The sequence below is a fragment of the Phaethon aethereus genome (assembly GCF_964289735.1).
Source record: "Phaethon aethereus genome assembly, chromosome: 4".
In the NCBI taxonomy this organism is placed as follows: domain Eukaryota; kingdom Metazoa; phylum Chordata; class Aves; order Phaethontiformes; family Phaethontidae; genus Phaethon; species Phaethon aethereus.
This window is the reverse complement of record NC_138578.1, coordinates 41,034,485-41,060,131: the sequence shown is the minus strand read 5'-3', so window position 1 is coordinate 41,060,131 and position 25,647 is coordinate 41,034,485. Positions and strand designations below refer to the sequence as shown.

The following is a 25,647-nucleotide window of genomic DNA, read 5'->3' as shown; positions in this document are numbered from 1 at the left end:
AGGAAGAAAGGGCACATTATTAAGAAGAAAACACCTCTGATACAACCTTAGGTGCTTAGGCTCGGGAACAAAGAAGCAGGGATGTTAACCAGTGCCTTTACAATTATTTCAAGGAGCACAGCCTTAATTAGGCATGAGGGCTGTCTCCTTGCCCTTCCTAAAAAGATCCTGACTTTCTCTCATGTGCCACTGCAGATAGCGAACGCTGCAGCAGCTCAGTCATTTTTTGAGAAATGCTCAGTACCTCACAGAATGAAACTGAGGATTTAAATAAAACAATGAATTTGCCCTGGTTCAGACCCTGGTTAATCCTCTGCAAAAAACAGCATTTTCAGCATCCACCACTAAAGATTGCCAGGACTCATCACACTCCCTGACATGTGATTTGGACATGACAACATGTGGCATTTTCCACTATAGGGCTCCCTTTGTGAGGGACCGAGCACGTTCTAGGAAATGCTTGACATTCACTGTAGCTTCTATGCAGATGAAATCCATAGGAAACTTTCTTTTCTGCCGTTTGTTATTGCTCATTGATATACAGTTGGGTTCTCTGTTGCTTGGGCTCGATGACAAACCCTTTCTCCCGTCACTGACACCAACAGGAGAAGCAGTATGTCCCCAGGAAGGGCCACGGCCCCATCTCTGATGGCACAGAGTGCTCTTTTTCTCCCTGTTTCAGCTGGCTTGACAGAAACATCAAATAAATGAGCCGTAGCAACTGTCCCCTGACAGAAACGCAAAGTCACAATAATAATTGTGTATCATTTGAGCATGCAAATCACGTAGTGGCAATAGATTACTACTATAATAGCTTCAGGATCACCTCTCATATCAAGATGGCAACATACCACAAAGAAATTTTTCAAATTTCACTGCAATTCCTACATTTTTCATTTCAAGACAATGCTTTGCTACCCTGCCTTCCTCTTCTGTCTTCCTTACATCCACTATCGTGTAACCTCTAAGTTTAACCCCTAACGCAGTCAGTAAAACTTCAGTCCCTTGAAGATGCAAAGGAAGGTTATATTCAGGTCATAAAGCAGAACATTAAGCACTGATTGCATAGACCAAATCCCCAGACACCCACAGAAGCCACATCTCCACCTAAAAATCACGGACCTCCAGACCCGTTCTGTAAGCTACCGGGGGAAATGTGAAGACATGACTGCAGGTGGCTTATGGTTGGGCCTCAGGTACTGAGCGGCTTTACAAGATGAAGCCTTTTCACATATAGACCTCAGCGACACCAGCAATTCTGAAATTGGAAATGATGGAAAATACGCGCTCGTAGGTGTAAAACAAACGCACAGTGTCAGTCGCATCCCCTTCTGCAGAAAATGCCTCAAACCCCAGGTACGGATACCCACGTAGCCCGAGACACCCGTGCCGACGCCCTGCAGCGTTTCCGCGGGCGGCCCGCCCACGGTGCACAGCTCCCACGGACCCGTTCCCACCAAGCGCCGTTTCCCCGACAGCCGGGCTGCGGCGCGGGCGCGGGGCGGCCGGCGCCTCCGCCTGCTGCGCCCGGTGCCTCCCGCAGGGCCGGCGCGGAGCGCGCTCCTTCCCGCCTGCTGCTGCTGCATCTCCCGGCGCTTCGCGGCGGTTTTAGCGCGTTTCTCTCTTTCACGGGGCGCTAAACCCAACGACAGGGACATAAAGCCGCCCTGCGCTGCGTGCCGGCGACGGCTGACAGCCGGTGCCGCTGCTAGAGCGAGTATTTTAGGGACAGCATCTGCCCGGTGCCGCCGGCCCCACGCAGCAGCCCCGCCCCGCCGCTACCTGCCGCCAGGTGCGGGCGGCGCCGGGGGCGGCCCGCCGCCGTCCCCCTTACCGGGCTCATGCTCGCCGGGGCGGTCGGAGACCTCGATGACCAGGAGCTCCCGGCCCTCGGCGCTGCGCCCCACCGTGTAGATCCTGCTGATGGCGGGGCACTGCAGCCAGACGGCCACCAGCGCCTCCCGCAGCTCGGCGTAGCGGTGGTACTCGAAGGAGATGCCCTCCTCGGCGCTCAGCCGCCGCCGCCGGCTGGCGGCCGCCGGCTCCGCCGCCCGGCAAGCAGCGAGCACCCCGCAGAGCGCCAGCAGCACCCGCAGCCGCGGCCGCACCGCCATCCCGCCCGCCCGCGGCCCCGCAGCTGCCGCCGGCCCCGGCGGGAGGGAGGGAGCGAGGGGAGGGAGGCGGGGCGGGGCCGGCCGCTCCGCCCGTCTCCGCGGGGCGCGGCGGGAGGAGCGAGAGCTCCCCGCGGAGGGCGGCGGTGGGTGCGCGGCCCCTGCGGATCCGCGGGGTGCGGGCGGAAGAAGCCGCGCAAGCTGTTTTCATCGACTGATCTTGCTGCCCAGATGGAGAAAAGCGCTGGGAGAATCCCGGGGCACGATTTCTACATCGCTGTTTTGTTTTACCTGACGAAATACTCATTATTCTGCACGGCGTCCATGCAGTCCCACCCAGCTAACCCACCGGCAACACCCTGAACGAACAGAGCGCTCCATGAAAGATTCAGAGAGTGCTGTTGCAGGGTAACACCAATGTATTTGGTTGGCCTCACAGGGAAAACTATGAACATTCATCCATGAGGTAGCTTTGCACATCACCTATGCAGTAGCTTTGCACATCACCTATGCAGTAGCTTTGCTCAACACCTATGCAGTAGCTTTGCTCAACACCTATGCAGTAGCTTTGTTCATCACCTATGAGGTAGCTTTGCTGCATCACAGAAAGCAAAGTGAGGTAAATCCTTACCGAGCACGTGCCATGATGTTCAGTGGGAATGCTCCTGTGAGGAGCCACTCACAACACACCGCTAAATCGCAGCCTCTTCCAGACCGCAGATACCACAGGACTGCTGCAGCCATCTGTTTTCCCAACATATTTTTATAGGCATAGGTGTTCAGACTACGTCGAAACAAGCCTGTAGAGGACAACTGATAAAAGCAAAAGGCTAAATGCTGAAGAGCAACTTCCATATCAGGGTTTTTTTATTATTATTTTTAACGGACACAAAAACCTCACTGGAAAATTTTGAGAGATTCAAAATTCTGAGAAATTGGAAAATCACACATCCAATTCATCCTTCTACAAATAGAATTTTGTCCCCAATAATTTAATACGTGTTTTACCCTGATCTTCTAATCAAAAGGGGTGAGGCTGTGTAACGTCCCCTTCCATCACCAATTTATAGTGAATCACTTTTCAGAAAGATTTGTTAATAATCCTTTGTGATCCTATAGATATTTTCCTAAATTATGGGTTGTCTAGTTCTGACCAAGAAAATAATGGAAATAATGTCTTCTATGAGAACATCTTCATTGTCACTTGGTGATATACCAGCTTGGAAGCTCATCCAGCATCTGAAACTCAGACCTGAAAATGCAACTACTATATATAAATATTTACATATCTATTTGTCTGTATTTACCTACACTTGTTATTTGTCAGTGTCCTGTCAGTCCTGGATAATTTGATGCGTTTCTTCACAGCAAGAACCAAAGGTCAGCTTACCCAGACCTTACCATCTTACAAAGCCAACTTGGGCTTGAGAGCTTCTCTGCCCAGTTTAATTCCAGGGTTACAAGAATGCAACTGTAGGCATAAGCACCTTTTGAGCACTTCTTGGAGCCTTCAACTCTCCATTCTTACTGCTAAAGAACTTTGGGAGATGCCTATCACATCATGTCATATTAGCTCTGGGGTTGTGACCACACAAATGCAAACGTGCTCTAAGCATTTTGCAAGACGTGGACGTACAGAGGCTCTCTTGACAGTTGTTTTCTCTTACCAAGGTCATTGTTCAGATTTAGGATCTCAGAAGTGCCATCCCCCTGACTTCTCCCAAACAGCATGAATGATATTATGAATTTGTTTATGTCTTCACACCACTCTAAAATTATGTGCAATATGTGCAATGTGCTCAGATCTCCAAAATGAACTGCCCATAAAGCCAGCATTCAAAAGATTCACATTCTTTATCAGTTTTATTGTCTGCATTCATCACAGGCTAAATATTTCTTTTCTCCATCACTTTCCTTTGCACCTTGTACACAAAGTAAACAAATCTGCTGATGCTGTGATTTTAGACTTACAGTATCATTTTCAACCTTAATGATTCTGTGATTCTGTGAACTTTCTGATCAGCCAAAGAAAACCTCTGTGCAGTGTGGCAACTCTCATTGGCTTCCCTTCAAATTTATTTGCCCCATATACAATGTCACTAAAAGATGCAAGTAGGCTTATAAATCACAGAATCACATAATCATTAAGGTTGGAAAGGACCTTCAAGATCATCAAGTCCAACCATTAACCCAACACCACCACGTCCCCTAAACCATGTCCCGAAGCGCCACATCCACACGTTTTTTGAACACTTCCAGAGATGGTGATTCCACCACCTCCCTGGGCAGCCTGTTCCAATGCTTGACCACCCTCTCTGTGAAGAAATTTTTCCTAGCATCCAATCTAAATCTCTCCTGGTGCAACTTGAGGCCATTTCCTCTCGTCCTATTACGAGTTACTTGGGAGAAGAGACCAACACCCACCTCACCACAACCCCTTCAGGTAGTTGTAGAGCGTGAATAAGGTCTCCCCTCAGCCTCCTCTTCTCCAGACTGAACAAGCCCAGTTCCCTCAGCCACTCCTCATAAGACTTGTGCTCCAGACCCCTCACCAGCTTCATTGCTCTTCTCTGGACACAGTCCAGTAACTCAACATCCTTCTTGTAGTGAGGGGCCCAAAACTGAACACAGGATTCAAGGTGCGGCCTCAGCAGTGCCGAGTACAGGGGCACGATCACTTCCCTACTCCTGCTGGCCACACTATTTCTGATACAGGCCAGGACGCTGTTGGCCTTCTTGGCCACCTGGGCACACTGCCGGCTCATGTTCAGCCGGCTGTCAACCAGCATCCCCAGGTCCTTTTCCTCCAGGCAGCTCTCCAGCCACTCCTCCCCAAGCCTGTAGCATTGCATGGGGTTGTTGTGGTCAAAGTGCAGGACCCGGCACTTGGCCTTGTTGAACCTCATACATTTGACCTCAGCCCATTGATCCAGCCTGTCCAGATCCCTCTGCAGAGCCCTCCTACCCTCCAGCAGATCAGCACTCCCACCCAGCTTGGTGTCATCTGCAATCTTACTGAGGGAGCACTCGATCCCCTCATCCAGATCATCGATAAAGATACTGAACAAGACCGGCCCCAGAACCGAGCCCTGGGGAACACCGCTTGTGACCGGCCGCCAGCCAGATTTAACGCCGTTCACCACAACTCTCTGGGCTCAGCCATCCAGCCAGTTCTTTACCCAGTGAAGAGTAAACCTCTCCAAGCCACAAGCTGCCAGTTTCTCCAGGAGAATGCTGTGGGAGACGCTGTCAAAGGCTTTACTAAAGTCCAGGTAGACAACGTCCACAGCCTTTCCCTCATCCACTAGGCGGGTCACCTGGTCATAGAAGGAGATCAGGTTGGTCAAGCAGGACCTGCCTTTCACGAACCCATGCTGGCTGGGCCTGATCCCTTGGTTGTCTTTCACATGCGCCGTTAGCACTCTCATATCATCTATCTTTTCCTCTGTTCAAGCAGTGACTTATTCCACTATGCAAAATTAGTGCACAATTCTCACAACTAGATCGGAATGGATTTATATTAATTTCCATAGTTATTAACCCCCACCCCTAAAAAATTTAAGACACTGAGTGCTGATAAACAGACATGCACATACACATCTTGTGTAAAACAGGGCGGTTTATATACTACCAAATATTTCATTTTGAGTTCACACATCCTGATTCCTTTTTAATACAGGATTTAGAAACAACGATTAGATTCTCAGCGAGCTTAGGAGCATTTGCAGACCTGAGCAGGAGGAACAAATTGACAACTTTCTGTCCAATCCCTCCTCCTATTTTCCATAGCTCAGAGATGATGACTTTCATCACAGACAAAGGCCAAATTTCCTTGCAAGTGGATAAAGGTTTTGCACTTGCCTTAGTCTCAGAGGAATACTCTATCCCCAAGGGCATTCCCAGGCTATATGCATAACCTGGCCCCCAGGTATGGCCTTAGTAAGCTCATAGTACTAATTAGAGCAAGGACTAGACCTCAAATGCTCCCAGTACAGAAAATGTCCTGATCAGCAGATTTCACATCTGGTTTACCTCTCCCTTATCTCTGCATATGACACCGAATAGTCAATTGTATTTCGCTAACAGACTAAATAATTTGATACTGGTGAAGAAACCGTCATTGACATTTTCAAAAATACTTATTTATAAACAAACATATATATACAAAAACATATCTATTTACATATCACTCCATTCTTTTGGCGAAGACAATTTGCTGAATGTGATTCAAATTTTCAAATACTTCTGACTTGCCCAAATCTGTCTTTTTCAGAGAATTATGATTCACCAGCAAGTATATAAATAAATCTTCCCCCCCAAAACCCAAAACTCTCATACTCAGAGATCTGCTTGCAAAACTTGAGTAACTCTGCACTATTTTTATTTGTGTGGCAAGACAAGCAGGCTGAGGCAACTATTTTCTTTTATAACCCAAAGTGAGAACCCTAAAGCTATGTCCATTAGATACAATAGAGGTACATTAGGAACAACAAAAATCCTAAAAACACTCTACAATGGAGGTCAGATATTTACATTATTAATAACAAAGTACTGTTAATAATTACACCATGGAAATACTCAGTAAACTCTGGTTTATATTTGGAAAAAAGTGAGAGGGTGCACTATACTGCATGAGGAAGACAGTGTTTTCTAACACACAGATAAACAAGTAGGATGCTGAACATAATGCATATGGGAGAAGCGTGTTCCAATCAGCAAGACCAAATCACTAGTTGGTCTTTAAGCCTCCCTCTGCGGAGGGCTACCTTTGGCCTGCTAATACCCAGTTATACCAAATTTTCAAGCCTTGGAAAAATTCTCAAAGATTAATTAGGGGATTAACACAGCACAACCATTTAGAAAAAACAGCTCTAGACCAGCTTTTGTATGTCCAAAAAGACCACGCAAAAGTTGGTAAGTGTTTCAATCAAGGAATTAATGATAGGAAAAGAATAGCTCCGATCAATTTAAAAAAGAGAACAGTTGACCTCAGTGTTGACAACGTACCAGGCAAGTAGGTAGAGATAACTTGTGAGATATAAGAAGCTTTTACAAAACCTATCTGAATGCTGATTATATATACACATACTATACCTGGCAGCTCTGGTCACATGAAGCTATGCCTTCAAGACACAGGCTTCTATTACCAACCTCCAAAACGTCTTGCACAACTCAGTGGCTCTATTTCTTGGATGCTTGCAAAACAGGGTTGAGATATGGAAAGGTGTGGCTTTTCCAGAGCCTTGAGAACAGGCTTAGCATAAGGCAGGTCAAAGGAAATATAAATAAATAAGTAATGATTTTTTAAAAAAAATCCAAGTACAGACGTGGCAGTTACGCAGGAGAGGGAAAGGAAATAAAACCACCTTCAAGTTAGTATTGGAAGACTGACTCTTTTTATTGTCTCCACCTGTTAGGTGTCTCACCCATGTTACTGAAACTCAACCCTATCAGATATTTAAGAACTTCCTGTGCTCTTGTTGGGGTGGTGAACATCCTATACATGCAACAATTCTGCAGAGAGCCTCTTTGTACACTGCAGCTTAAATTTCATACAAAATGTACCCAACGTTCACACGTAAGTCACTGCATACCTACACAAATGGCCGTGGTTTATTGCTTTATTACAGGAGTAATCGCTGCTCCTGGGCGATACTAGGTCCTGGACACTGAACTGCAGTGCTGTTTCTGAGAGGTGTCACGGCTATAGCCCCAAGCACTCTCATACAGAGAAACTACTATGCAGGATCACAGTGAGTGTCCGAAAAACTGACTTTCTTTAAAAAATGGGGGTTTTTTAAAAGTGGTGAGTGATTAGCTAACAGGAGCGTTCTTCTGGTCTTCCACAGGGACTGGTATTTCAAGTCTGTGGGCTAATTTATTCAGTGATTACATAAATGTGATTCAAAACTGGTTAAAATTTGCGGATGACAAAGGATGGTGAATAATAAAGATATAGCAGCTCTGGAATGTGGTTTAGATTACTTGGTAAATCGAGCACATTTAAAATATTTCAGAGCAGCAAATTGCAAATTATACTTAAAAGCAAGAAATATAAAACACACTTGTAACAGTCTGGCAAGCAGTATTGCTAGAAGCATCGAGAGATCACAATAGATGGGTAACTTGACTATATTTTTGAGGGCAATGCTGCAGAACAGCAGCAAAATTTTATCTTTGAATATTTAGCCAGAGGTTAAGAGGAAGGGTGTGACTATACCAGTAAGGTGGTATTAGAGAGAATGATCTGGCCACACACTTCGGGTGTCTACAGCTGAAACAAGACATCAAAAATTTATAGACAAGCCACAGCAGTGATTTGAGAAATGGAGGAAGTGCCCTACTGCAGAGGAAATTATATAATCCGGTTATCTGGTAAAAAATACAATTGAAAAGCAATTTGACTGCTCTGTTTATTACCTCCACAGATATAAAATTGTAGCAAGAACGAATGGCAAAAAGTTGCCTTCTCCTCGGACCTGCGAGTTACAGATTCAAATGGCTGAGATTTACCAGAAGGCTGCAGCTGAAGAGAGAGAAGCAGCAGTAATGGGATGGAGATTTGGAGGCAATGAACCAGACGCTGTAGTTAGCAAGAACTATCTGTAGGCATAATGTAGGTTTCAATAATATCATTTTTCAACAAAAATGAATGTTAAAAATCTAGAAACATACCACACTTTTCGTTAAAATTATCTTAAAGCACTCAGCAGTCATTTTTTATAAACTCCGTGAGGAAAATAAATGAAGTCACATAACCTACAAATATCATAATATCAATCATTATTAATATTTTATGGTAAGACATACTATAATGTAATATAAACCTCCTTATTTAGTATTTCACATCAGCAGCTAAAAGTAGTTGATTAATTTACAATTCTAGTCTTCACAATTTATTGTACTTTTCAAGATTCCATGTTTTTTGACACAAAACCCAACAAATTAATTCATCACTTTCATAGCACTTAATTATTGTCATATCCTAAGGAAATAACAGTACAAGCTGCTATTTCCCACAGATGAGCCTTACTTAAACTAAGCTGGACTTTCAGGAGAAGATTAAGTTGTGGAAAATGTTGCTTCTCCACTTATTGCCTTATCCTACCACTTTTAAATCTGTCTCCTTGCTAAAGAGGATAAAGGACAACAGATTGTATAAGGTTTTGTTGCACCTTGTCAAGGGACAAAAACTGTCACCTGTTATGTTGCATTCATTTTTTCTATTGCACAAAATCCTTAGTTTTCATAACTACACATACTCTACAGTCTCTCTCACTAAATAGGGAAAAAAAAAATCAGTGAAGTCTTATTTAATAAGGGCCTAAAACCTCAGAAATGTAATTGCCTAACAGAGTTTGTAATATGCAGAAAATATACATAGTAATAAGGTAATTTACTAGCCAGAATCATGTTCAGTAATAAATACAAGGTTCTGCACTTGAAAAAGTGGTGGGGTGGTGGTAAAATGCAGATCTGTTTGAGTCTTGCAGCAAAACAAGCCTGTGGTTCTCAAATGCAAGTTCCCACATTGAGAGAGGTCCAGTGGGCACATTTTTTTCAGCAAAAAAATAGATTTATAAAGTGCAGCTTGCATAATTCTCTAGGGATTTGTTAAAGAAAGAGGATCAAAAGTAATGATGTTATCACACGCTGCTCTGTTGCATGCAAAATAACCCAAAAACTGAAATAGCAATGGGTGTCATAAAAATATGGACTCAAGTAATGAAAAAAGAACAAAAAAAAAACCAAACCCATGCACACTGTACCTAAAAAGATGGCATAAGTAATGTGCCAAAATTACATTCCTTATTTTTGAAACCTCTTGAAGAATGCAATATATATTATAACTTTGTAAGTCAGCCTATCAAACTTTTAGTGCTCTGATTCAGCTCTCCAATAGCTGAGGAGACACCAAGATTTTACAAATACTTTTACTGGGGTATTTAAGCAATTGGCCTACAGTTGGACACAATTTTGTAACAGCGTGTGTCTAGCTGCAAGGCAGCGGGCTGAGAACCAGTGAATAGAATCATGTACACAAGGAGAATCTGAAACACTGAAAGCCCCTTGCATTTTAGGCTGGGGTTCAGTAAAATAAAGCTAAGTATAGCTGCAGCTGCAGGATGAGAGTGGGAATTGACAGAGCAGAGAGGATAATGGCCGTCTTTGAAATCTGATTAAAGAGGTCACTTCCACCATGGAGGGTTCAGGCTGGCAGTGCACATGGACTACCAGTCCCTGCTAAAAATTGAACAATACAGGGATTTCAGCTTCCATTCACCTGCCCCAGTCAAGCATTTTTACCTCCATTTAGAAGGAAGGGGAAGAGGAAGAACACCAAATTTCAATGGTGATGCAGACAGAGAAGTAGAAGCTTCTACAAGAGACATGCAGCGGAGGTCTGAACCACTCCCACATCTCAAGTAGTATTTTAATCACTGTGAATATCATTAACACCTTGGGTTTTCGCTAGAAGCCTGTTCTCATCTGCGCTTTCACAGGAGTGACTGTTTTGAGTATTACACCAGACTGCACATGAAGCAGCATGAAAATTCAGGTGGTCTTGAGTGAGGAAAACACTGTAAGCATCTCTAAAGGACTTCGAGTGTAGATAAAGTGGTAGCTGAAGTCTGAAGAGCAGCTGACATTAAAATACAAAGTGCAAGATCTTCTTTATAAGGGCTTAAGCCCTTCTTAAATACTTCCACTGTTATTTCCTGTGCAACAGAAAAATATTTAGAGTAGATTCAACAATATTAGACTACTGCTTCTATTACTAGTACAACTCAAGCAGTAGATTTTGAGATTCTAGTTTGCATTCTAGTTTGCATTCATTCTAAGCTGTAGCTTAACTTGAGAATGCACTTGGCCCAAAAGTTGTCACTATACCGAGTAGCTATGTATCAAAATTCTTCAAAACACAAACCAGCAGAGCTTAAAAGTTGTTCTCCATTTCCATTTCTTACTGCTGTCTCTGTAAGTAGTTTACAGATGGAACTGTTGTAGACCATACTACCAGAAATAATGTTTCTTCATTAAAGAGATGAACAGAGTAAGACACTGTATCCTACATGTTTTTTTACCACAAGTTTGTATTAAAAAACATATGAAAGGTATAATACACGCATCAAACCAAACCACATTTATTTCATCAGTCACAAGTGCAAATATAGCAACAAGTCAGTTCAGCAAATTACAACACACAGAGAAGAATGTAATGTAAATGCTAAGTACGCTGACAAACCAACTTCAGAAGAGCAGCAAAAAACAGTTTCTTCAAATAAAAACTTCTATTCTTTTCACCTATAATCTAAAATAACATAATAAGTCTAGATCAGGAATGTCTCTGCTAACTCACGTTTAGCCAGGTATTCTGTTATTAACAGTTCGCATTATCCAGTGTGCAAATGGTCTGTCCAAGCTTCCTATTAACAGATGTTTTGGTTTCAAGAAACTTCTACCCAATATGTAAATAATACAGTGCTGATACCAGTTAACCTGTTCTGCTATTTGATATTACAAATTTCAGAATATATATTTTAAAAAACTAAGTCCAATTTCAGTGTACATATATAATTCTAGCTGGGTCCAAAGTGGGCAACATTAAGGATAAAATTGAATATTTAAAAAAAAAACCCCAAAACCCAAAAACCATGGGTAGTCATAAGTCATCTCAGTTCTTTTGCATCATCTTTAAATCTGTAGTTAAAATATATGCAGTACTTACGTATAAAATAGAAAGTACTCCCATTAGAAAGATACTGCAGTGTAATTAGCCATTTTTCCCTACCCCTTAGTAGCCAAGGAACGAGATTTATGCTTAACACCCGATCGCTATTTTGCTTTACAGAAAAGCAAAAAGTTGACTACCAGTATTAGCATCAAAATTTTTACACTGGAAATTTAGTTAGCCTTCTTCTTCATTATGAGCTGTTGCTTCTTCTCTTTCTCTTTATAGGCAATGAATTGAGAGTCTGTACCAAAGATTCTGTCCCACCACGTGAAGGTTGAAGCGTAATTGCCGATAAAGTTCATGTGATGGAAATCATGAAAACGGGCCCCAGCATAGAAAGGCACCAAATGAAGAGGGTTCAGTGGAACATCATAGCCACTACAGGAAGGGGGGGGGAAAAAAGCAACTATAGTAAGGATTTTCCACAGATATAAACCACAAAATAGAGACACTAACTTGTTTTTATAAAACAGATAAAGATTTTTTTGGTATTTTAAGGCCCTGAGGTAATCACTGTAACACTGGCTTAATAGGGAAAGAAGATCCCTCCTATCCTAGTGACAAGCTATGAACATCAGTTCAACCGCTCATCAAACAGCATCTGAAATCATCTACAACTGTAGTATTTCTACTCTCAATTTCAGCTTACTGCAAGTTCTTCAAATGTTTAAAATTCCAAATATATGATTAAAGTAATATTAAAACCGGAACAGTTTGCTTTAGAGGGGTTTCAACTCTTTCGCTTAGCAGTCCTGGAAAGCATCTTACCACCACCTAGTGGGGACAGCGCAACGTAGTTTGTTAATAAACACCTCATGTGGACAACAAAACTAAAATGATAATCAAAGGAGATTCATATTTTGCATCAGTTACTTTATGGTATGTCACAACATATACTTCTCAGTCTACAACCAATAAATAACTAAGCCAGCAATGATGTGTACAATGTACATGGGCTGCTAACCAACTCCACTAAAACACTTGGCACTCAGCTTACAGTAAGACACTATACGCTTCATAATATATTTACAGATACAAGGTCAAATGTAATACTAGCATTTCAAAAATTAACCCCGACTTTCCTCTTTCTCTCAAACACAGGGAAGAAAAGCTCGTTCATTTGCAGATGAACTCAGCTAAGCCTATTGGGATTTGTGCTAGCATTTCAGAGCCAAATTTTAAGGAAGTCAGTTATACTACAGAGACAAGAAGTCTTGCCCTCTGTATCTACCATAAATAAATTTTAAAAAACTTATTTATTTATTTAAAAGACAGTTAGTGGTTGCATAGCCTGAAGTTTCTCTTGTCCGGGAAAATTGGCTGACAAAGTATTAAATGGAAAGAACTCTTGGCTGGAATATCGTATTTTGTAATTGATTTTTGGTGTTCTAATAAGCATAAGGTCATTTGTACACCAAATGTCAAGGGCCAGACATCCTAATGAAGCACCTAGCTTCTGAAACCCTTCTTGAGATGCCCTAGCTACAGTCTACGCTCTTTTATTCAGCAACATTTGCTATTAACACTACCTCAAAAGAGAAGACAGTGTAACTGTTCAGATTGTGTCATTCTTTGTAAGATGCATAAAAGCATTTCAGTGCAAAATAAACAGTAAAGCTCAGCTAAAGAGACAGGTAAGTTTAAGACAGACCTAGGGAGAAAAGAAAAAGCAATTATTAAAAAGCAATAAGGATTTCACCTGTGTACATCAATGGTTTCCATCAAGCGACATATCACCCATGCCCACAGAAGAATCACGTGGTTACAGAAAACAACAATGCCAATAAAAAAGCCAGTTCCAAGGATAAGTGTTTCCAGAGGATGTGCATATTCTGCTTGCATTCCAAAAGGAGACTAGAAAGAGATAACAGACAGGAAAACAGTCATCATTTTCAATTTTCTATACCCCCAAATCAGAACCACCATTTTGTGGTACTCTCCCCTTCCCGCTACCCTACAAGACTACAATAGGACAAACGGAATGATGTTGTGGGTAAAAGGAGTGGTCTGACTGAGCAAGGGCCTTAACACAGGTGTTCAGCTCCTCATTGGGAAACAGAAAACAGTATTCCAAGGTCATAAGGATTACCATTCTGTCAGTAATTCAAAATACTTCACTACTAGTTGAAAAGTTGAAAGCTTTTCTTTAGGCTTACCATTACCCAAAGCCAAAGCATTACTTCAGGAATATTACAAGTGTTTGGGAAGTTCCTATCAGCTTTGCTATACATCCAGCCTTGGAAGCAGAAGAAAGAAGGAAGCCAAAGCATTCTCAGAATCAGGATCACTTAGAAATTTATTTGAAAAATAATTTTAAAGCTCCCCCCCTCACCTTCGACAATTTTTTAAGAGAAATTCAATCTCATAATAATCTTTGAACGGTAAGAAATAAAATGGGGGGGGGGGGGGCGGTGTTTAATATATATGGATATGCACTCACACACAACCCCCAGTCCTTCCTACGTTTGGGTTACAAATAAAGAAATTCCACTCAAAAGTGGACCACTATAGAAACATAATTTTTAAAATTTAACCTCAAGGTTGTAGGTTTGATTATCAGGGGGAAGAAAAGTCCACGTTGGCTTAAGGTGATTTTAAATTCATCATCTTTTACTATCAGGGCAAGTTTTTAGTGAAACAGCCATTAGCCTACAGATCACTTCCGTGTGAACTGAACTGCTAACCACTCAAGAATAATGTCCAGAAGCTGCTCCTGCGAGAGACCCAAGGGGCTGCCAAGAGCAAGAGGAAAAGAAAACAGTGGCTGCTGCTGCAGACGTATGTACGTATGCATGCATCAATCAGTGTCAAGCTTCTCTATTATCGCAGCTTGTATAAACGAACCCTGACCCAAGTAGCCTGCAGTTTACCTTAGGCAGAGTATGGGTTATACACTGAAACACAGCAGCAGACAAACACAGTAGCACTGACTTCTATGATCCAGAGACAGTGCCATCCAAACAGAGCTACACCAACTAGAAGGTGCAAGCACTGCTGGACCGCACCTGGCTTGGAGCAGTGCCACCTCCAGTCAAGCATGGCTCATTACCTCGCACACAATGACAGCTTCAACACCACTAAATATAGAACCACACAAAGTATCTCTGTACTGCTCTCAATGCAGTATCACACAACTGGCTATACTGCTTCCAGAGGCCTATATCTAAAGCTATAATCCTTCCCTGAATCATATATCCTGCACATACCAGGCACACACCCAGGCCGTGCAGGAGCCGCCTGTCTGGATGGTGTTCTGGGGATTAGCAGGCTCTGGATAACACCCTAGGTGGCAGAGAACTGACGAACGATCAAAACCAGAAACCCACCACTTCTTCCTCCTCTAGGAATCAAGCATGTAACACACTTTTAAAAGCTTGCTTTCACCAAACTTAACAGATGTGATCAAAATTCAAGAGAGTTGAGTGCCACCTTCCATTCCCATTAAATGAAATTACAGGAGGTGTTTTAGGTGTTTTTGACAAAGGGCTCAAGAAGAGTCATCTATCCCACTGTCAGAGGGATGCAAAATTCTTTAGTCTTTCAAATAAGACCTTTAAAGAAGTCGTATGAAACTACATATACTAAAAACTACTAAAAAAAAATAACGTGGAATACATACAACAAACTCATGGTGAACCTTATGGATATACTTGTATATTCTCTTGTGATGCAGCAATCTATGGAGGAAATAGTGCCAGGCATCCTCAATCACTGCACATCCAAAACACTGGGCAACCAGAACATACCTTTAAAAAAGAGGAGAGCTATTAGTTATAGAATGTACTAGCAGATGCACAATCTATGTAAGAGTTTATATGCTAGTAAGGGTGGGAAATGTTTATGTGTATTACCAGTTGAATAACAGTGCATTGACACTACCTTTTTAACACACTAAAAATATTAACTGCCAAGAACATTAGTCCTTGTACATATCAGTTCATCTTTTGATATGCTGAAGTGAATATAGCACACAGTATAACAAACTGTCCTTTCAATATTACAGTCTATAAGGAACATCCATAGACTGTGTAAGATGCAGATATAAAAATAGAGCCGCATCAGCTATCTAAACCAGATAGAAAATAAATTTCCAAGAAACAAGAGCTTCTGTTGTAAAGAACAGCTATAAGAAAAAAAAAAAAAGGCATTTACTTCAGTTTAGTGTGAAAAAGGAGAATGTAAAGCAGGTGGTACATTCCCTCCCTTGAGGAACACACTGCTGCTATGATACAAAACAAGGTGGAGGGAACAAACACTCCGGAAGAATCAAAAAAAACCCCAAGAAGTCCGATATTTAACTCTTGCCATCATGAATCCTGCTTTGCTTCCATAAACTCCCTCCTAATCCCCCCTTCTTCCACATATCGGAACAATCTGGGGCTATTTAAAAAAAAAAAAAAAAATAGAAAACTCTAATTAGCTCTTCTAGCAGTTAAGCATCAACAGAAGTAAGATTAATAAACACGGTTCACATCACCAAAAAAATTACTGTGTTTTAGAGTTGACAACACTATTTGTTAAATATTCTGCCTCCAATTGTATGTAACTCAGCATCAACATATGAGAAAAATCTACCTACCATCTAGGCATCTCCTCCCACTCATACGGGATGTTAAAATACTCTGTGAAGTAATAGGTGCCACAAATCAGAGGAAGCTGAATGAAAAAGTGGTTGAAGAGGAGTGTTTTGAAACACTTCCATTGTTTTTCCCATGTTTCTGGTTTATCCTAAGAAGAAGCAAAAAGAATCAGTTGTGTTACGTATTTCTATTGCACATAACTGAACTGCTGAAAAAATTACTTCCATTTCACCTCGGAAGACAGACAGCAGGTCCTCCAATAATACAGATTAACTCAGCCAAAACAAATCACATGGGATTGGATTCAGTTTCATCAAAACTTCTTGCTTTTCTAAGGTAGCTTTCTGTAAAATTTAAGGTAAGCCTCTCTTGACAGAAGTTGTCTTTCAACAAAAACTATTCTTTTCATTTCAGTGATTGTAATTAGCAGGAACATTTCATGTTTAACAGTTTAATACAAAATGAAGTTTGCTTTTCTTCTTCACACCACAGAATGTATTTCCGCAGCTAAAATAATACAAAGAGAAGCTGAGCATATAAGCTTGTGAATAAATAAGCCATCTTGAAAACACCTGATTTTTGCAAGGAGACAGCTTACGAATTACTGTAGTAATTTCAGAAGCTGGTATTATTAATTTTCAATTCATGGGACAAGGAACTGGGGGAAAACAATCAGCTTTAGATACTGGATGTACCTTTGCTACCAACTAGGAGTGTGCAGTCCACCCTAGGCTTTCTCCATTGTTAAGATACTTCAAAATCCTTTCAAGAGGGTGTGCAGAGAGATACTTCAAGAGAGACACTTGCTATTAAATAAGCACACCGTGTAATTCTTTTGTAGTACCAAGACACACCTCTACCAACAGATGCCATGATTCTACTATACCTTCTCCTGCTGATAACATAAACTTACATGAAGAAAATTTAACTTTGCTAACATAGGGACTGACCTCCCCTTTTGTCTCTATACCACCATGATGGAAAGGATACCCTCCCTCAGAAATAACTCGTTTCCTTCCCCCAAATCCACTTTTCTTCCCCTCACACACACTGTAATTCTACTCTGTCACTTCCAGGATGTCCACAATAATAGACAAAATGGTGTCATATAAATTGGAAACTAGATGCTGCAGTTATATGCTGTACTTCACATATTCAAAGACAAATCAGGAAGTGTGTCATTCACAACTTTGTCTTACCTGCTGAATTTTATACTTTTGCATGTACGGTATAAACTGAAAGACAAATCCAGGTACACAGAGCAAGAAGTATGAAACTTCATGAACTATAAGTGATCCCCAAGTTGCAATCTGGAACTTTGTGTAGTTATCCAGCATGTAATTCCAGGCATTTTTAAATGGTTGCTGCAAGGGATTGTCAGGCAGGAAAGAGTCTATATATTCCACCGCCAGATAAGCAGAGTTCAAGATATTAACGCTGTCGTTCGTGGCCATTGTTCAAACATAAAGCATCACAATTACAGTTTTTCTACAGTTGTCTAAGTAACCTGCAAATTTTGAGAAAAATGGAATAAACAGCAGTTAATTTTCGGGAAAAAAAAACATTACTCATCTTAGTTGTTTTAAAGTAAAAACAGGGAAGGGAAAGACAGATTCTCTTTCTCCAGAATAGTGAACAAAAGTTTTAATAAAAGATTGGTTTGAGAGGCAAACCAATTTGACAGGCAATCAGCTGAGAAGTTTTGAGATTAGGTCAAGGGAGCAAAAGGATAAAAGAAATGTTAATTATTACGTAGTTTTATTTCAAGTCTTTTGCAGGGTAATTGTATTCTGTATTAAAAGAGCACAGAAATGTTCAAACCAGATTTTAACTGTGATCTTTTGATTGTCCAGTCTCATTCTTCTCATAGCTGTGAGTCAGAATCCATACAAACTACATCAACACAGCAGACTGCCTTTAGACTGCAGCTGGCTTCACGCAATCCACCTTTCCACAAGTAATGGAGTTTTCACCATAGCTCCCAAAAGCACAGAGGCAGTGATCCCGCAGGTGCGCAGAACTTCTGCTGTTTCCACAGAGTAGGCTGTTTGTTGGTTTGAGCTGGAAGGGACCTTATCAGGTCATCTAGTCCAACCCCCTGCCATGGGCAGGGACATCTTTCAGTAGATCAGGTTGCTCAAAACCCTGTCCAACGTGACTCTGAGTGTTTCCAGGGATGGGGCATCTACAACTTCTCAGGGCAACCTGTTCCTGTGTCTCACCACCCTTATAGTGAAGAATTTCTCCCTTCTATCTAATCTAAATTTACCCTTTTCTTAGTTTAAAACTGTTGCCCCTTGTCTTGTTGCTACAGGCCTTGGCAAAAAGTCTTTCTCCACCTTTCTTGTAAGCGCCCTTTATATACTGAAAGGCCGCATAAGGTGTCCCTGGAGCCATCTGTTCTCCAGGCTAAACAACCCCAACCCCCTCAGCCTCTCTCCATAGGGGATGTGCCCGCTGGCCTTTTCCGTGGCCCTCCTCTGGACCCCCTTCAACAGGTGCACCTCCCTCTCTAAAACGTGGGGGCAGCTCAGGCCAGAGGACGCTGGTTATTCCCCAGCTGACACGCTCAGACTAGCTCTCCAACGTAAATCACGCACAGAGCTCGGTATCCAACAACGTTAGTTACCATTCTCCTTTCTTAGCAACAGCATCACCATGCCCCCACTTCTTATTAACGGCAAACACATCAAGCACGTGCCGTTTTATTAACGGTAAACGCATGGCAGCAGGTGACGAGGAAGTGCACAAGGCGAGCTCCTGAACCGACGGGCACGCAAGGCTACGCACCCCCCAGAAGCAGCCGACTAGGGACCAGAGGCCAGGCTGCGCCTGGAGCGGGCCCGTCCGTCCAGGCCAGCCTCCGCGAGGAAGCGGAGACCCTGGCACAGGCCGTAGGCTGGCAGCGGGCGCGGGACGAGGGCGGCGGCGGGGCGGGGGGGGAATGCCCAGGGGAGAGGCCCGCCCGGCGGCACCCAGGCACAGCCGGCCCTCCGTGCGGAGCGGTATGGGGGTGCCACCGGGATGAGCCGCACAACGGGCCGGGCGCCCGCACCCCGTACAACAGCGGCCTCGGGTCAGGCCGCGACCGCCCGCTCGCCTTCCCCCGCCCTGTGCCTCCCGCGGCTGGCCCCGCGCGCCCCTCACCTGGGTGACAGCGGCGACCCCTCACGCCGCGGCGGCAACAGCAACGGCAGCGGCAGCGCCCGTCGCAGCAATAACAACTGCCGGCTCTTCAAGTGCGCCCTCCCATTGGCCGCGCAGCACTCCCCGGCGCGGCGCTCATTGGCTGTCTGGCGGCAGCGGCGGAGAGTCAGGCGTCAGGAAGACCGGGACGGAGCTGCGGCTCCCGCGCATCGATTGGCTGAAGGGGTGGAGTGAGGATAGTGAGACCTCGACGCGTGGCCAATGAGGCGGGAGGGAGGCCGGGTGACGTCAAAGACGTGATGAGGAGGAGACCGGTACCTCAGGTGGGCAGAGGCGGGCGGCGTGAGGCGGGCGCAGACCTTCCCTCGCCGCGGGGCCATTGCGCGGTTCAGCTGCCCAGCACCCGCCGTTCGGCTCCACACGGCCGCCCTGGGCGTGACCGGCTGCACAAGCTGCCGAGAAATACAGTCGTAGGGGAGGAGTCGGAGCGCGGCCCGCGGGGCGGCGGCGGCCGGTATGAGGGAAGCCATCGCTCTCCATCGGCGCTTCTCCTGCCGCCTGGTTTCAAGCGGCGCTGGCTCTTTGCCATGAGCAGCACACGGCAGGGTGGGGCTCCGGCCTGACTCTCGGTCTTCTCCCTTTCCGGGAAGAGCGGCACTCGCCTTCGTGCACACAGCCTCGGCCCTTCGAACGCTGCCCGCAGCCGCGGGCCACGGGTGGGGGCCGCCTGCCTACACACGGGCTTCCCGGCTTAAGTAAATGAAAGGATTGAAATACAAGGGTATGTCATGGATCAGAACCCTATTCATGGAGTCTGCTATCATGAAGGCAAAATTCTACAAATAACACAAATGTACAATTCAAATAAGCTGTTTCTAGTGAAACCCACTACCCAAACCCAGAATGCATCATGCAGTATCAACAGTAAAATGCAATCCATTTAATTTCAGCACCTGCCAAAAAAATTATATTACTCCTAACCATCATACTAACTTCACAGCTCAAATAGTTCCACTGGAACTTGGAGGTGGCTGCTACCTTAACTAACTGAAAACCACAGCTTTCAGAAGCAAACTTGCAGCTAACCAGTGATCTTCACATGACCAGTTCCTAAACCTTAGTAAGTTCTTTTCAATTTGCTTGCATTCAGAGCACCAGCTTCTCTCGCTCCATCCCCCATCCCAAAAACCTCTTCACTGATGCCAAAATCATTTGGTTTGAGACTATTGAGAAACACAAGTTTTAAGCAACTCATTGGCATTAGGAAACAATATACAAACTTTTATTTGAAGAAAATGTCTCAAATATGACAATAACTTTGGTCATGTTAAAAGGAGGCCATCCAAGAACAAAAAAAAATGAGCTGCTTTATAAGCATGGCCACATACAGTATACTCTGATATTAGCTAATAGAAGCTAAGGTTACACACATAAACAGGCCTTAGTACCATGCAAGTTCAATGCAATTTCATACATTCATTATAAGTTTTCAGTTATTTTCATGCCAAATCACCTTTTGGATAAAAAGGTAAGAAAGAAGTAACATCTAAACATGACCAAAATTGAACAGAAAAAAAAAAATCAGAAGTACAGACAACATTTTTATTAAAAAGATCTTGAAATTACATCTGTTCAAGAAGTGTTATATCATCTCCGATCTCTCCTTCAGTGGGAATTAGTAGTATTAAGCATTGTTACATATCAAAAAATACAACTCTGTTTTACAACATAGTACTGGCATATTCAATGTACTGTGCCAAATTATAAATAGTAAAATCGGGTTTTGAAGTATTTTAATAGAAAGCAACTTATGCTCACACAAACATATGCACATATTATAGCTATGTAACAAAAGTTTTATAAAAGAAAACATTTACCCCATGCCAGCTTGAATTACTGAGGTGGGATTCAATATCTATTATGAAGATTGACGGTTCATTTATTTAAATATACTTACTAGTCTCTGGAAAAAATAAGACAAAAATTTACTTTCACCAGAATAGACACCATTCTTCACTGACAATCCGTTTCTCAGTCGTGACTGACATAAGTCGGTCCTTATGAAAGTGGCTTTTTTTTTTTTTTTTAAGACCTTTGCAATAAAAAAAGAAATGGTCCACTAGACTTCAAAAATTCAATCAGCTTCTGCTCAACTGCAGAATAATCCTACGCATTGCTTCTACCTAGAGTAATCTTCATCATCTGTCATCTGTAATTGTAGACAGTCACATCTTCCACTGTGACTCAAGGTGCAGCTACAAGTAGAGAAGTGCTTAGATACTCAGTCACTTCAAATACACTTGTTGAAGACTGCTTCTAGTGCATAATCAAGTTGAAAATCCCTTGACTGATCATAATGGTTTGTCAATAACTGTAACACCTAGAGTAAGGAAAAAAAGGCATATATCTTTAGGTAGTATTTAAAAAAAATCAAGAATATGAAAATCAAGTTTTAATATAATACCTTGCAACTAGTATAACATCAAAAAACTGTGCAATAGCATCAGTGTTCATATTTTCTCTAATTTCTCTCTGACAGAGTTGTCTGTACCAGTGCAAAGTTCTGAAAGTTTCTGTGAGTTGAAAAAATTTCCCATTACTGAAGTTTAATTTTGTTACCAGTGAAATGTATCCTTAACATTCACTCAAATAACTCATTTGAGAAACTGCAATTGTTGAAGGAAAAGACTCTGGAAACAGCTCTTGTTTTCTAAATATCAAATCCTGAAGAACTTTAGAATTGGACCCATAGATTGAGGCACAAATCTCTTGTTAAAAAAAAGACTGATCACACTAGAGTCATCTTTCTGACTCACCTCTTACATGCTAAATCCCTCCTGAGTACCATTTAATACCATTTTTTCCGTTGTAGTGAATAATTGTTTGAAGACATCATTCAAAACATACCATCAGATTCTTCATACTCATTCTAGTATCTTCAGTTTTACCTTAGACAGGACTTTGTTTGGATGCTTTGTCAAATTTCTTATCCTAGCTGTAATACTGTAAAAAGTCTGTTAAAAAAAAAAGATCTATACACATTACCTGCATAGCTTCTTCCTGTACTCATACAAGATGACACGACTGTCCATTTATCAGTTGTTGGATTATAATATTCCACTGTTGATAAATTACAGGAACCATCATCTCCACCAACTACATACAGGAGACCATTTACAGCACAAACACCTAAAAAAAGACAGGAAACCAATATGAAAATTAGCAGTTGGCTTGTTCACCCCCAAAAAACATGGTTTCTATTCTGCGACACCATGAAAGCAGCAGAAATCCAGGAAGATGGCATTTACACCAAAACATATTACCACTATTTTAAAGTAATCGTTGTGTATACCTGCATTCCTTCTGCACATGTTCATGTCTGCAACCTGCTTCCATGTACTGGCGACAGGATCAAACACTTCAACACTTTTTCTTACCAAAGGACCATCATGACCACCTACTGCATACAATAAATTGTTTAAGACACCAACACCTGTGAACATATGAAAATACTCAAAATTAACCAGAGAATGGCCTGACCCATACAAAGGAGAAACAACAAATATTAGGTCCACTAACATAAATCCTTCATCCAGTCAATGTTAGGAACTATTTCAGAAAACATTTGGGTCGGGATGCATTAAAGCAAAAAGACAGTAACCACAGCAAGACACCGATCAAATGTCTTGCATACCCATCTACCATATTGCAGCATACAAAGACCAGAGCTGTTCTGCAACAGAAGATTTAGAAAATTTTGGACAAAAAATGATGTGCAGGAAAATGAGGATTGTTGAAATTTAGGACTAATTAGAAGTGACAGTAAATGAGACAGTGTGCTCAGCCAGCATAACGGAAATCTGACAAGATGATAAAAGCATAAGTGAATTTTTAGAAAGTAAAAACTGTGCAGTACAGAGGATAAAAGCTGAATGGAAAGACATTATACAATAGGGATGTTTCCACTGAAGTGTGGGAATACTTTGTAAACATATATATGAAACAAAAGTAAACAGAGTGAGCACCTTCCTCCTCCACAATTTGGAGGAGAACACCAAGGTTCCTTGAACCAAGCGTCAGTTATCAAAATATCCAAAAGGATATTAAAGGGTCTTGTTTACTCCTAGGGTCTCCTTTACAACAAAGGTTTAACAATCTGTAAGCTTGGGATGAAGGAATAAAGCTAGTCTGTATCTACTTGCTAATCAGGCTGGAGAATACTGAAAAGATGATAATAGGGGAAGCAGAAAGGAAGGCTTGGTTTATTTATTCCTCACTTTATAATGCACCATTAGAACCCAAACATAACAGATTTCAGAAACGTAGGGGTTTTTTTTTATTAAAACTTGTGAGTGATAGACCGTAAAGACAACTGAAAAAACACTGCTGTGAAAGTACATTGGGAAGTCTAATATACATCACATGTAAGATCATGAAACTCAAAGCTGAGATACAGATTTGCAAATATAGTTCTTAAAGGGTTCCACGGAAAGGGCACCACTTAAAATCTTTATTAAAGGGAAACTGCAAATATGAATGCAAAAGATCAGTTAAATCCTTCAGAAGAAAAAAAAACTGGGTTAAAAAAAAAAAAAGAAACCTGAGACCTTAATAGCCAGCTGAAATATCTTTGAAAACATATCACTAATATGGTATGTAAGAGCCATTCCTATACAGGGAGAGAAATGACTCCTGCTGAAATAACTAAATTTTCTTACTAAGATGACAGCTTTTAATAATTAAAGGAAGAGGGGAAGGAAACATGGAAGAGTTAATTGGTACTGCAAATCTGAAAAATAGCTTCTTAATAGGACACTGCTTTATTATGCTATCTAATAATGCTTTATCAGTGATATTCACTACTAACATTTCCCGATATCCTTCCCAGTTAATTTAATTCCTCTTTTATTGCTATTATTTCTAGCTATCATGTCACATTATAATGCGACAGCTTTTCTTTCTCCCACTCTGATCACACTTTATTAGGCAGGATAATACAACATTCATCTTTTGTAACATTAAACATTACAGAGCTAAAAGGAAGGCTAAGATTTTTAGTTTAAATATGTGATGTGATATAAATTTCCCCCCACCCCAGCTTTCTGTACAGTTACCTACCTTCCTATTCAGTGTGTAGAGTTTTTCCTCTGCCACATTGCCATTTTTTCTTTGATAGTTCCTTATTTTTAATAATGTCCTCCATTCCTCTTTGGTGCTTCATTTTCCCTTAATCCCACACCCAGTTTCCAAGGCCTACCTTATTTTTTGCTCCTTCCGTCTGTATCCTCTTGTTGCCGTCTTCCGAGTTCTCCTTTCTCTGTTATTTTTCTTTCCTGCCCATTTTTCAGGACCCTGCCTTTTATCTCTCATCCCTCCCAAATGGCCTATATCTGGATCTGAAGTTCCTCATCCCAACATGTTGCTGGAAACAGATTTGTCCCCATATTGATCAACTGAGAAGCAGTTGGTACTAAAGAAGAGTAACTGAGGATTAACCTCTGAAGCTGAAGCAGTAGGAACAGAAGAGATGGGCTTAAGTTCCTTGAGATGACCAGAGATCCAAAGGTTTAATACAGGAACAAAATTCTCTGTAGTTAGCACCCATAACACCAGCAGGACTGATGACCAGTTGAAACAGTTCTGGTGGTTTTGGACATTTGGCCCCTACAGCCAAACTCAATCAATAGTCATGATTTTCACATTGCTGCCCACTCCTCCCCCACGCACAAATCCAATTTTCCATGTATTTAAGAGCGGCACAGAAAAATGTTGATGATTTTACTATGAATCTGAAATAACTGACTACATTTACTTTTCCTCTCCATTTTTTTTTTTTTTAAATCAGAGACAAGGTAAAAGGCAGCAGAGAGTTGAATAAACAAACACAGTCCTGAACTCTGGGACAAGGGCAGGGAGGAGAGGGGCTGAAAGATCCCAGTAGTTAGTGTGTCTAAAGCACTAATTCAGAGTTGTAGAAGTAATTCAACATTTAAAAAAAATCTGAAACTATCTAGTGCATAAATAGGCTGCAAGCATAACAATAGCCTGCAAACCCAGAATATTTGAAAAAAAC

General features: G+C 42.0%; 3 protein-coding genes across 4 annotated transcripts in view; all 3 read right to left on the bottom strand.

The window, feature by feature from the left end:
- The window catches only part of CPE (carboxypeptidase E), a gene marked incomplete at both ends in the record, with an annotated part of 57,730 nt that extends 55,616 nt beyond the window's left edge, over positions 1 to 2,114 (bottom strand). Inside the window, one exon of the mRNA XM_081999317.1 lies at positions 1,835 to 2,114. Coding sequence (XP_081855443.1) covers positions 1,835 to 2,114 — 280 coding nt within the window. The remainder of the gene's footprint in view (positions 1 to 1,834) is intronic.
- A 9,903-nt stretch (positions 2,115 to 12,017) lies between these two features.
- Positions 12,018 to 17,881, bottom strand: MSMO1 (methylsterol monooxygenase 1; the record flags this gene model as incomplete). Its single annotated transcript, XM_081999370.1, has 5 exons — positions 12,018 to 12,225; positions 13,547 to 13,701; positions 15,467 to 15,593; positions 16,427 to 16,575; positions 17,627 to 17,881. 5 exons carry the CDS (start codon positions 17,879 to 17,881, stop codon positions 12,018 to 12,020), a joined length of 894 nt encoding a protein of 297 aa, XP_081855496.1.
- A 4,044-nt stretch (positions 17,882 to 21,925) lies between these two features.
- KLHL2 (kelch like family member 2) overlaps positions 21,926 to 25,647 on the bottom strand; it is a gene marked incomplete at both ends in the record, with an annotated part of 63,299 nt that continues 59,577 nt past the window's right edge. For both annotated transcript variants that reach the window (XM_081999067.1, XM_081999068.1), the window contains 3 exons: positions 21,926 to 21,954; positions 22,620 to 22,763; positions 22,927 to 23,067. In XM_081999067.1, coding sequence (XP_081855193.1) covers positions 21,926 to 21,954; positions 22,620 to 22,763; positions 22,927 to 23,067 — 314 coding nt within the window. The remainder of the gene's footprint in view (positions 21,955 to 22,619; positions 22,764 to 22,926; positions 23,068 to 25,647) is intronic.